At 38.4% G+C, this 13,008-nt stretch overlaps 1 protein-coding gene across 1 annotated transcript in view; it reads right to left on the bottom strand.

Annotated features, from left to right (window-relative positions):
• Positions 1-13,008, bottom strand: part of PTPRD (protein tyrosine phosphatase receptor type D) — a gene marked incomplete at both ends in the record, with an annotated part of 283,207 nt that overhangs the window by 118,848 nt on the left and 151,351 nt on the right. The window contains 4 exons of the mRNA XM_082497465.1: positions 239-383; positions 1,680-1,813; positions 11,360-11,941; positions 12,645-12,914. Coding sequence (XP_082353591.1) covers positions 239-383; positions 1,680-1,813; positions 11,360-11,941; positions 12,645-12,914 — 1,131 coding nt within the window. The remainder of the gene's footprint in view (positions 1-238; positions 384-1,679; positions 1,814-11,359; positions 11,942-12,644; positions 12,915-13,008) is intronic.

Here is a 13,008-nt window from a genome sequence, read left to right as displayed (position 1 = left end):
AGTGTCTCTTAAGACACTCCTTTACAGAGCTTTTTTCTGAAACTATGTAAGACCCTCTTATATATTAAGTTGAACACAATGCACCTACAAAAATACACATTTTAAGCATTCTTTTGCTATATTAAGCACCATGAATGCTGTATTTTTATCATTTTGCATTATTCTCTGTTGCTGCTGCGATTAATCTCTTTGAGAAATACAAGACAAAGGAATAAAGCCAGCAAGGAATGACACCTACTTGACTGCATGGTTCTTGCTGAGATTTCTGCTGTCGAAGCACCCAGGCCTTGTGGAGAACGTGCAGCTAGACGGAATAAGTACAGGCTGTTTGGCCTTAAGCCTTGAAGCCGATAAGATGTAGTAGGTTCCGTGGAAACCCGTTGCTAAAGGTAGGTAATAAGAGGATGTCTTGATTAATATTCAGAGACTCTGAAGTCCCTACATTGCCTATAGAAGAAATGCTTTTATACTCTGGTGATAACCCCACTGAGAAAAAATTGAATTCAAGAAAATAAATCAGAACAAAACCAAACTAAACCAAAACAAAAATGAATACATTACTTTCAACAAACACACATTAAGGAACGGTATTTTTTAAAGTCGACAGCTTAACGGGTGAAACTGAGAGCCAGATATATTGCTTGATTGTTTGAGGACCTAATAGCTGTGTACAAAGTATAAAAAACTTTTCAGACAGTAACACATGAACAAAGCCTTACCTACAGTTATCTCTTACAACAGTGAACTACAGGGTTTTATAATGTGCGTAATCTTGGGTTTAACCTTGTAGTTAAATTTGTGTTCAAATTATTAAAAGCAAATTCTTTCAAAGAGTAACTTACTAAGCAGGGGCCTGTATCTTACTTGGAGGTGAAATAGAGATCTGGTCCCCTTCCACAAAATAAGCTTATGCATTCACAGTATATGTGTGAAGCTGCCATAAACATAAGCTCAGTTGAAGCATCAGCAATGAGCTGATGATGCAGGAGAAATCAATGAGGCTGACACTCTCCTGCTGCCTTCTGAGACAACTGGCTTCTTTCTTTTATCTGGGACACCTGGCAATATCATATGGTTTCTATATCAGAAGAACAGTCTATTCTAAAGTCTACGGTACTGTCACCACAGAGACCCTCAAACTGAAAATTCTTTAAGAAATAATAGTACAGAAAAAGTCCACACCAGGCTTTTATCTTTAGAAAAAAAAGCATATTTTCTTCTCAAATATTACTGAAAGATTAGAGAAGCTTGAGAACTCTCTTACATGGTGGCAAAGAGAAACAAAAATTCTCTAAGGCTGAAAATAAACTTCAAAGTCCAAGTATAAGTGCAAAAAATCTTAATGAGTCTGTAACATGCTCCAAAACACTTCCACTTCCAAGCATCTGTAAAGGAACAGCCTTGGAGAGACATGATCAATGTCTGAAACTGAATGCAGCTTCTGCGGATGACTCATTGCAAACAACAGCAAAGTTCCACTGGGTGGTAACCATCAACAGCTTTTCCTGGTGTTCACACACTTTTAGTCTATCGTTATGCTGACTGCTGGGTTTAACAAACTGCTAAACAACAAGGCATTTGTACTAAATAAAGTTACTAATGCATGAATTCTAAATCATTGCAGCATTTTGTCTGACTCATTAAGGAGTATTTAAAAGATGTATAGTCTTTTTACTTACCTCTTCCCCGTGCTCCCCATCTTTGTAAACCAGTTCATAACTGGAAATGGTATCAGAGCGAGGAGGTGTCCAGGAAAGTAGTATGCTCGTTTCAGACTCAGGTTCTGCTTTGAAGTTCAATGGCTGACCAGGCACTACAGAAAAAGTTAAGCGGTGTTCCTAATTGTTTATTTGGCTAGTTCAACACTTACATTTCAAGCCTTCTAAACTATTATCTCAATATTTCACAGAATATTACGTTTATTGAACTTACTGAACTTAAACAAATCAATTAACGGTACTATGAAATAAATTAATCTGAGCTCAGAAAAAGAATGATATATTTAATTCATACATTAAAAATTATCAAGGAGTTCAAATAAATGCTTCGCAGTGTAAATAATGCACATAGAACTGAAATGCAATTGAACAGAAGGCTGGTGATGAATAACAGCGATCTAACAACCTACGTGTGAAATGGCAAATATATACATGTGTGTAAGTGTGTGTGTATGGGGAAATGCTATTACTACATGAGATTGGATGGAGTAATCAAGAAGAAAGTGTTAAAATCATTACACACGTTTCCAAATCTGAAAATGGTTTGCTCAGCTCAAAAATAACTAAGATACTAAACACATCCTGCTCTTTAAGAAGACACCTAAACATTGAACGCTTTTGTAACCTGAAAAAGTTATAACCTACTGAAGAGATCTTCAGTAATGATCTCATTAAGAGACATATTTCTACCCTTTTAAAGACTGATGTTTTTACCAATATAGCTGAATTTCTAGTAGCAACACCTTCTAATTAAAACAACTAAAAATGCAACTTTGATTCCACTAGTCAAGAACACTCTCTGTTGATGTGTCTTGTCTGATGGTCACAGAAACTATATAGACTAAATGTTACGTTCATTTATTTCTGCAAATTTATGGCAAATAATAAGCTTGACTGGGAAAAGACAACAAAATATAACCCTGTCACTGGAATTTATACAATAATTTTGGCACACAAGTTCTAAAGCATTACTTTCAGTTAACAGTGCTGTTTGATAAGGCATGAAAGTCTTCCACAGTATTTTAGCTTTTCAAAAATAAAATGTGGTGCATTTTTATTTTTTAAGAAATAAATATGAAATGCACTTCTTAGCACATACTAAGAAGAGGTGTGACAATAATGACTATTTCACAATTATTTTTCAGGGTAGAATTTTATTATAGCATTACAAGTATGTTTCTTTTGTACAGTAGAAGACTTAAAAACACCATGGAGCAAGTGGTAAAAATAATTTGTGATTGTAATTCTTATCTTCCCCAGACTTCCACAGAATGTCACTCTGAGGATAAAACTGCCCTTGTATACACTGGTGCAGGTTTGACATCTAACCCTTTAAACAGACAGATAACCTGTCAACACAAGGTGTATATTCAAACTCCGGTGTGGAGGCTGCACGTCCCTACCATCCACTTTTTTTTTTTCCCCCAGAAACAGGACAAAATACAAAAAGGAAAGGTGTAGAAGGCTACTGCTTATTTCTGATGGAAAGAGTGAGGGTGAACAGAAGACCAAGTCTCTTTACGGGAAGAAAAAAAAATAGGAGTAATTAGCTATTTTTCGAAAAGGTGTCTCGTGTAAAAAGAGACCACTTCCTGAGTACTGCAAAGTGCAAAACAGAAAAGATCACAAAGAACAGGGAGAAATTACAGGAAATATCAACAAAATATTTTTGATAGAAATACTTTGAATTTTATACTTTTAAGATTGAACGGATTTGAAATTAAGAGGGAGAGAGTGGGATAACTGGATGATTCCTAACTTTCAAACAGATTCTAAAACACCATTAGATCACGTTTTAACTTAGCAAATCTATAGCATAGTTGTATAAATGAATTTACTAGGTGAACATTACAGCTTTTTAGGCTAGCTTCTTCAAAACACTCCTGAGTAACAACCAGACAACAGCTGCAGATTTGCCTCCTGTTGAAGACAGCTTAAAGCAGATGTGGAGCCCTACTGCAGGCTTGCCAAAACTTAATAATAAAACCCGGAGTCCAGGCGGTAGCATTTAGTTTGCTACAGGTTGTTCCAAATGTATCTCATGAAACTGAGGTGGGTACCTGGTTGTAGGCATTTTGTTTGCTTCATCTGACAAAAAGATAAAAACTGGTAAAACTGACCTCTGGAAAAATGATTTGCTTCCATGTGTATCAAAGCATAGGGAAAAAAGTATTTCAGCAAAGTAACTGAGCAGCACGGTTGGTGTTAAAAAATCACCCTTGCCTGGTCACGGAAGGTCAAACAGCAGCTTATGGTATCTGCGCCATGCTATTCATCTTGAGACCTCTGTCAGTGACCTGGAGGAGGGGACGGAGGGCACGTGTTCCAGGTTTGCAGAGGACATCAAGCTGAGAGGGACCAGTCAACACTTGAGGGCCAGGTGGTTAAAAGGGAGGTGGCGATAGGGGAGGAACAAGTTGATGACTCCCCATGAAGTTCGGCAAGCCCCGTCCCAGCAATGCAGGGTCCTGCAGGCATGCAGGCTGGGGCTGATGGGGCCAGGGAGCAGCTGTGGGGAATGGCCCTGGGCCCTGGCAGGCAGTGAGCTGAGCCAGGGCTAGCGTGTACCCAGGTTGCAACAAGGGCCAGCAGTGCCTGGGGTGGTGTGAGCAGGAGAAGACACTGAAAGCCAGGGGAGGACAGGGACTGTCTCTGCTGCTCAGTGCCTGTCAGACCACGTATGGGTACTGCATCTGGTTTTGGGCTTCAGCAAGATGGCTCTGGGCTCTGGCCCTGTGAAGAGAGGCTGCAGGACTGGGGATGGTTCAACTGGGAGAAGGGACAGCTTTGAAGGCACCCAGCAGCATCCCTAGCACTGATGGGATGGGATGGGATGGGATGGGATGGGATGGGATGGGATGGGATGGGATGGGATGGGATGGGATGGGATGGAGAAGACTCAGACAGGCTCTTCACAGTGCTTCATTGCAGGAGGGTGAGAGGCAGCAGCACAAGCTGAAACATGAGAGGCTCAGGCTGGAGATGAGGAGAAAGCTTTTCCCCATGAGAACAGCCCAGTGGTGGAGCTGGGGCCCAGGGAGGTTGGACCATATCTATCCTTGGGGGGTTTTACGCCTCAGTGGGGTGAAGTCCCGAGCAGCCCATGGCTGAGCTTCCTCTGGGCAGGGGCTGCACCTGGAGATCTCCTCAGAAGATCACCCTGCCAGCCTGAATCGTCCTGTGATGCTATGTACAGATACATGAATTGTAGAACACAGCCAGGTAGTAACAGTAAATGACCAGTCAAATGACCCATATGAAGGCTGGTACCATCCGTTATGATAAAGACTACAGCAGATGGAGAACAAAGGGTATTTCCTGTCTCTCTGCATGTTTTAAGACCCTCATCCTCCAAGTATTCCTTTCAAAATAAACCCTTTATGGTCTGAGGTCTGCAATTCTCTCATTTTATAAGACAAGTTGATGGTTAATTGAACTTTCCCAAACGGTGTTTGTCAAAACAGTATCTTACTCCAAAATCTAGTATCCCCTCACATTTTCCAACCACAGTTAGGCAACTCTGAAGCTGAAAACGCTGACAGAAGAAAGAGGTGGCAAGGAAATCTACATCGCTCCAAACAGATAGAGAAGATGGAGAAGAAAGGAAACAAAATCAAAATAACAGAAACTAAACAAACTGTATTGCTGATAAAACTCTGTTAGGGAACCTAAGGTTTAAGCCAAAGAAAAAGTACCAGATAAGAAAGTGTAACAATAACTTTTAAACTATTTAGGATTTATGCCTAGAACACACAACATCTGTTCAAAAAATTCTTCAGTGGCACGTGGGAACTAAGCCAAGCTGAAAGAGCTGACAGAATGTACTGGTCTCCTTCAGAGACGGAAAAAAACAAGAAAACTGGAAAATCTATGTAAGTGGACTTTATACTCTTGCCGAAGTGTTTTTAATTACACAGATCAAATTTAACTTTCCATATTAGTGCTGTACATGGTCAGCTCACTGAATTGGATCTTTTTGCATGAGCATTCTCTCATATTGTCTTTTCTGTCTCTTCTGCTTTGAGGTCATTGTGCTCTGCGAAGGTACGTTAAAACCCATAACGCTCCTATGCACCAAGTATACCTCTTCTTATTTCTTGCTTCTAAACACGACATAACTTACTTAGCATACATGATGAAACACTAAAATGCAGTGGCAAAACACAGAAAAAAAGTCCAGAATTACTCTTTTCAAAACTTCATACCGAGTTTTACACCTTTGTTTGGTTCACTGTCCACTTTTTTTGCCGCATAACCAGAAACAGATTGCTGGACCTTTTCCTGCATATGTGGTTCTATGTCCTTCCCTGATTCAAGTGGCAGAACAGAATCATAAAATGAGATCTCATATGCGAAAGGCACTTTTGTTCCCTACGCAGCTCCTCAGCTGGCTAAGGTAACCAGAAAAACACTCCAGGCCTGTGCTGGGTTTGCAAGTGATGCTGGAAAGAGAAGAGAGTCTCCAGGCTAGAAAGGGCCCCATGACATCGCTAGAATGTCCATACCTAGAATGAAATCCATACCTAGAGCAAAACTCAACCAGTTCAATTAGGAATCACTTTTGCAAAGGACAATAAATTGATCAAGAGACTTTTCAATCAGTTGGGAACTGAAAGGGACCAAGAGTTCATGCCTCTGCTTGCTCTGGAAGAAGCATGAAGCTCTACAGAGAAGCTCTTACAATTGGAAAGTTAATGTGCTTCAGAGTTTTTGTTTTGCAAAATAACACTCATACTTTTTGGAATACCAAATTCTCATGGAATATAATTACAAAACAAAATGGGTAATTTACTAACTATATGTGCATCCTGCTCTCCCTCTGTCTTTCTGCTACAACAGAAATAGTCTCTTCAAATGAGACTGAAGATAGCTGAAGCTTGCAGCTCTGCAAGATCAAACACACAACCACAATATTTAAAATAATTAACTACAATACATTTTAAATGACCAAAAAGCATAGCACATTTTATGAAAAATAACCAGAATTCCATAAATCACGTTCTTAAAATAATATTTGTAACTGACTTTGAGGGAGCCCACAGAATAAATAAAGATGTTGGTCAGTCTTAAAGACAGAGTCTGCGTAGTCTTGTCTGAATGACTAGAGAACACAGTGAAGAGATGAATTATTCTTCAGAGTAATTATGTCCACACTATATTTCTACAGTGTAGCAGTAGAGTTGTCTTAAAATTATTTTAACCTGCACTCTTCCATACTTAAGCTCAGTGACAAAAGTAATGCGTGCACATTTCCAGCACTCATCCACATACTTGCAAAAATCAGAATTCTGGACTAGAAAAAAGCCAGATCAAAATAAAAAAAAAAAATTAAAATCCCATATCTGTACTCTATTTTGTCTTCTAACCAGAAGAAAAAGAGGGAGATTAAAAGCTAGAAAAATCACTGTGTGAGGGTAAGAATGTCAATATTGGTCTCATCATGTTCACATTCAAATGAAGTGAAATAGAGACTGGGGCACTTAACAGAAGTTAACTATGCTTTGAGAGCAGATGCATTATTCAGAAGCTGAAATATTCTTTCCCACCTGACCAGAAATGTTTCTTAAGCAGAATTTTGTCACTTAAAAACCACCCTGCACCCCACCTCAGCTCCAAATTATTCTCTTTCCACCTGCTTCCTAGCATCACGGTTGAGATTCCAGCTGCGTGCGTTCAACCGTTTCCTTGTGGAAGTCCATTTCCATGAAATGCTTCACTAGCAGACTAGTACTGTGAAGTTTTGGAGACATGAAGTTTCCCTGTTTATATGTTCATGAAAAAAATTGAAATGTCTGGCAAAGTTGCTAGGTTGCTACCACACAGAACTGTATTCAGCTGCAGACTCCCTTCCTCTGAATTTCAAATCTTCTTTTACAATAAGAAGTCCAGAACCATTAACTCATTTCCCTTTAGCTAAGGCTCCATTTATGTGCCCTGCAAGTCAGATAATTGATCTTTTCATTACTGTCCTTTTCCATATGTTCAAAAGATTAGCCTTTTATAACTGTAACAATCCTTAGTGTTCAAACCACTGCCAATCCTTGGTTTAAAATTAACAATGTTTTATATTATAAGTTCTTGTTTAAAGAAGCATGTGTTTACAGGTACACATTCATTCCCCAGAATATTTTTTCTCTCTTTTTCTCCAATAATCCACTAGCCAAAAGACCTCATGTAGCTCTCACCCTCCCCTCTTTCTACCTAAGCTCAGAATAAAAACAAGATTCTCTGAATTCTTCAGTAGCTATCCCCTTTTTGCACATTATAAAGCAAACCAAACCAAATCAACCAAAACAAACCAAACCAAATGAAAACCTAACCCAGACATTCAATTTAAAGCTCAAGAATTTTTCAGTTTGAAGTATGCTACTCAGAGAGTAGATGTTCTTCTGACCAGTTTAAGCAAAGAAAGGAAATATGAGAAGATATATAAGCAGTATGTCCTGGGCAGCTAAGTGGAGACAAACCAACCGAGCTTTTGTTTTCTAGTGGAGTAAAGAAAAAGGACAAAAAGTATCACACTAAAGCTTCTATCAATATTTATTTATTCTAAAATTTGGTGTTAGTAAGTCAATTCACCTAAATAATATACTGGTCCTGACTCCATCCTCAGCAGAATCAAATCTTTTGACCCAAAAAGCAGAATAAGGACTTTCTTAGGTGTAGCTTTTGGAATTGATCTTCCCTTATTCAAAAGGCTTAGCTCTACACACCTTTTTCTGAGTAATATCTTAAAATGGTGTCTTTTCACAGTAAAGAAAACCCCGCTGAAAACAAGTGGGCAATAGGACACATATTCTTCTTAAAATGGTTAAGCAGAATACTGAAACACAAAATTGAACATAAAATTTTTCTTTTTTTTAAGTTTGGTTGTCTGAAAAACGTTCCTTCTCTTCTCATACTACATGTTCCTTGTTAATATTTTAATTAGAAACCTAATTTTCACTATCAGCAGTGCTTTGGCTGACCTGCAAAGTGAGAAGTCACTCATACAGCCGTTTCAAAAGAACAGTTTTGCTGTACTAAGAAAGCAAAAAAAAAAAAAAAAAGCTTTTTTAAAACAAATTATTTATTTTTATAATCTTTCTCCAAAGATAAGAATACAAATAAAAGAGGAAAGCTTTGAAAAAAACAAAGCTAACAGAGTCTGTAAGTCATAGCTGTCAGTCAGATTTTGTTGTGTATATATACTATAACCTCGAGTACTGTGTTCAGTTTTGGGTTGCTCCAAAAAGGAGGCTGTAGTGAGGTGGGGGTCAGTCTCTTCTCCCAAGTTACAAGTTATAGGACAAGAGGAAATGGCCTCAAGGTGCATCAGGGGAAGTTTAGGATGGATATCAGGAAAAAATTATTCGCAGAAAGGGTTATCAAGCATTGGAACAGGTTGCCCAGGGAAGTGGTGGAGTCACCATCCCTGGAGGTACTTCAAAGACAGGCAGAGGTTGTGCTTAGCGACATAGTTTAGTGGTGGACTTGGCAGTGTTAGGTCAATGGTTGGACTTGATGATCTTAAAGATTCCTTCCAACCTAAACCATTCTATGATTCTAATATCCTCAAAGTAAACATAAGGGTTAAGCTAAATATTTACAGTGAGAGGCTTTTTTGTTTCAAAAAAGGGAAAAAAAAAAAATTCATCAAAACATAATCACCATCCCATTCCTATTTTTACTCTTTTACATATGTTTCCATTAAATCTGTTTCCGCTGTTTTTAAATGGCACTTAAAATTAAATATATTTATTTGCATGAATTGCAGCTTGAGAGAGACTTAAACCAAAACAATCACATGCAGATTTAGATTACAGCAAATCTGAAAGAGAAGGGCAAGGAGGGCCCTCTATTCTGCAATGTTCATTGAAGAGAAACTGCTTGATAGAATCTTAGTTTTTAAGCATACCCTGAACTTGAGAACTGCACTAGACTTTCTTAGCTACTTTTCTCTTATATGACTTAAAATGTTTGTATTTCAAGCACAAGTATCAGTGCTTAAAAATGCCTCCAGTGTGCCACATTTTAATGTTTTCTTTTGATTTTTAACATAGTCAAAAATAAACAATGTCAAGTTGACTCTGTTATGAAGTTGAAAACACGTATTGAGAATCCTTCCTGCACTGTTAAAGTTGTCATAATTTCTTCAGATTGCAACAGTAATTGGAAACAGATGGGCACGTTTAATGGAAAATTCTATAAAGGTTTTAATACACAGAGCTTTTCTGAAGTGACCTCAGCAAGTAATGTAACTTGGGCCAGTCCCGCCAGTCCTCAGTGCTCATTATTTCGATTGCTTCATCAGTCTCTGGGGAAGCCACTGACAAACTCTTGCTAATCTAAAAGGTTTACAGTGAAAATACAGACAAGGAGCTCACTAAGTCTTCTTCTTTACCAGCTTTTTGCACATGGATTCCAAAAGAAGACAGCTATCAATATAAAAACTAGTTCCTGAAAAAGGTTACAATTGCCAAAATTAAACTATGGTGTACATATTTACATTTGTATGTGCACACCAACACATTTTAATGCACCACTAGAAGGTCTAAAAAAGTTAATTTAGTAACTTCTCAGCTGAGATACTGCAAAAGGTAACACCTAGACCTTTGTGTAATACACTGCCTAGAAAGGTTCCAGGACAATACCTCAATTTCTCTTCTTTATTAAATGCATATTGGTAAAACGCTGACGTAAAAAGGGAATGAAACAGAACTGTCTTAAGTTACATTTTAGAGATATGTTTTTTAAGAATTTGAGGGATGCTAAATTCTTCAACAGTAAACTTTCCAGTTCTAAAAAATTCAAGTAGTACTCTATAATATTTCTAGGCAATCACTGACCTGCAGTAATACTTCATACAGCTTCCTCTAAACTGCTAGACAAAGGGAGCTTTTATTTGTTATTACTACAATAAAACACTTTCTGCAGTGTAGATCCACCAGAGCTTCTTGCTTTTGATTTCAAAAAAATTCTCTGCAATGTTTTCCACTATGCTTGCTTGCCCTTTGCTAATAAAACTAATTCATGGACCTAAAACTCCTGTACAGAACAAAACCACCTAACGGCAAACATAAAACAAGAAAATGGTGACCTTGTGGTATACTCTTTGTAGAGGCAGTGTACAGAACTGTTTGCTTGAACCTATACATAGGTGGTTGGGTTTTTTTTAATGCTTTCGTGTTTTATGTTTTTTAGAACCTTACCAACTATTTGCACACACATGCAGTACATATACATTTTAAATTTCCAAAAGCAAAGCCACGACACCTATACAAAACCCACCAACATAGGTAACTCCTCAAAGAAAGCTGTGAAGGACTACTTGACAAACCCTTTTGGTGCACAGAGTACTGCCAAATAGAAGCCATTTGGCCACCTCCAGCATTAAGGTCGCCCTGAGACTTCAGTTAATCTTCAGTTAAACTTCTTGAGAATGATGAAAAAAGAAATGACAGTGCGAGGGGTTAATTTCCACTCTTCAATGTTAACTTGCACTGCGGAATTGAGAAAAGGTTATCTGCAAAAGCTACCTGAATAAACTGGCTATCTTTGAGAGGAAGTTTTTTTCAACATTTTAAACTCAAATTCTCTCCTTGCAAAATTTGTGCATGTATTTAACTTTTTCGCATAAATTCTGTTCATTGGTAGCTTACCTCCTGTTTGAGTGATGACTTGAATGTCACTAGAAAGTGGTCCATCCCCAACAGAAGTAAAAGCAAGAACCTTCACAGAGTATGTCTTCTGGGGTACCAGATTCCCAATAGTGGTAATATGGCTGTCAGCCACATTGTGCTTCATCCAGCTGTTGACATGCTGAGTGGGGTCCATGGTGTAATAAACTCTGTAACCTTGTATTTGTCCATTAGGTTCCTCAGGTTCTTCCCACTGTACCAAAATGGTGGTAGAGCTCAACATACGGGCCTGCACATTGCGCGGTGCGCTTGAAGGTGCTTGTTCAGAAGTCCTCGTTGACACTGGCTCACTGGGTGGCCCTCGCCCAATGTTATTGACAGCAACTACCCGAAATTCATACTCTGAATACGGGCTTAGGCCAGCCACGCTATAGCGTGTTGTAGCTACCCCATCAATTTCTTTATATGGCTCCTCAGAGTTTTTGGGTTTGTGTTGGATTATGTAGTAAGAAACTGGCTCAGGGTTTCCAGAATCCCAAGTCAATGTTATGCTTGTCGCTGTGCTTTCTGTCACCACAGGTGTTCCAGGAGGTTTGGGTAAGGCTAAAAATAAATGCCAAAAAATACAGTTAGCACTATGTAACAGCAGACATTAATTATTACAACATGTAGCTTAAAAACCAAAACAAACAACAACAATAAAAACAAAACAGGAAGACTGGAATGGAAAGAAGGTGTGATCTGTTCAGAGCAAGCTTTTGGCAATTATGATTCATTCCAGAAATCTATGAGAAAATCTTCAAGTTTTGTAGTGTAAGGCTTATGTGATAAAAATTAATGAACCTGACTTTTTTAATAGATCTGTAAATATATGCAGAAGAGGAATCCCATAGACAGTGCACCACTACACTTTAATTTTCAGATATTTTTGGAAGCTCTAGTTTCCAATTACTCAGTGAACATGATACTTGGACACCCAGCAACTCTAAAAATCAAATAACCGGTTCTTAAAGGTTCCTACTGTTGACAAATATATGCAAGATTACAAGATCCTTTATTTACTTGAAATGAAGACTGGGAGCTAGACACAGGAGAAAAATGGAACATTATGATTAACTTTTTTATTAGTATTGCTGTCTGAATCTGTATTTCATCTTATGCCAGTGGTTGGCTGGAATATTTACCCTCTTGATTTAAGAGAGTAAGAGGCATTTAGTCTCTTTTCGTGCAAAATATTTGCTCAGAATATGGCAATGAATGAAAGAAAAGACTGAACTATGTCCAAATATACGTGCTTGGGATATACCTTTGACAGTTATCTGCGCTATTGCTTCTATAACACCAAGAGTAGACATAGCAACACAAGTATAGTTTGCAGACTGCCTGACATCATTAAGCTCAAGGACGTTCCTCCCTATTGGCATATCATCCTCAGGTGTCAAATCTTCTGCTCCTAGCATCCATTTCACATATGGCATTGGTGAGCCCACCGCAACACACGTGATATTTACACTCCCGCCAGGCATGATCTCATGATTGGTGGGGGGGATAGAGAACCTCGGTGGGACCCGTCGAACTGGAACAAAACACAAAAAAAGGTAATAACATATACAAAAAAAGGAACTGAATCTTGCATACAGACTACATGCAGTGTACAGACACAATTTAAC

The sequence above is a fragment of the Vanellus vanellus genome (genome assembly GCF_965231255.1).
Source record: "Vanellus vanellus genome assembly, chromosome: Z".
Lineage (NCBI taxonomy): Eukaryota > Metazoa > Chordata > Aves > Charadriiformes > Charadriidae > Vanellus > Vanellus vanellus.
Note: the sequence above shows the minus strand (reverse complement) of the source record. Positions and strands in the feature narration are given on the sequence as shown.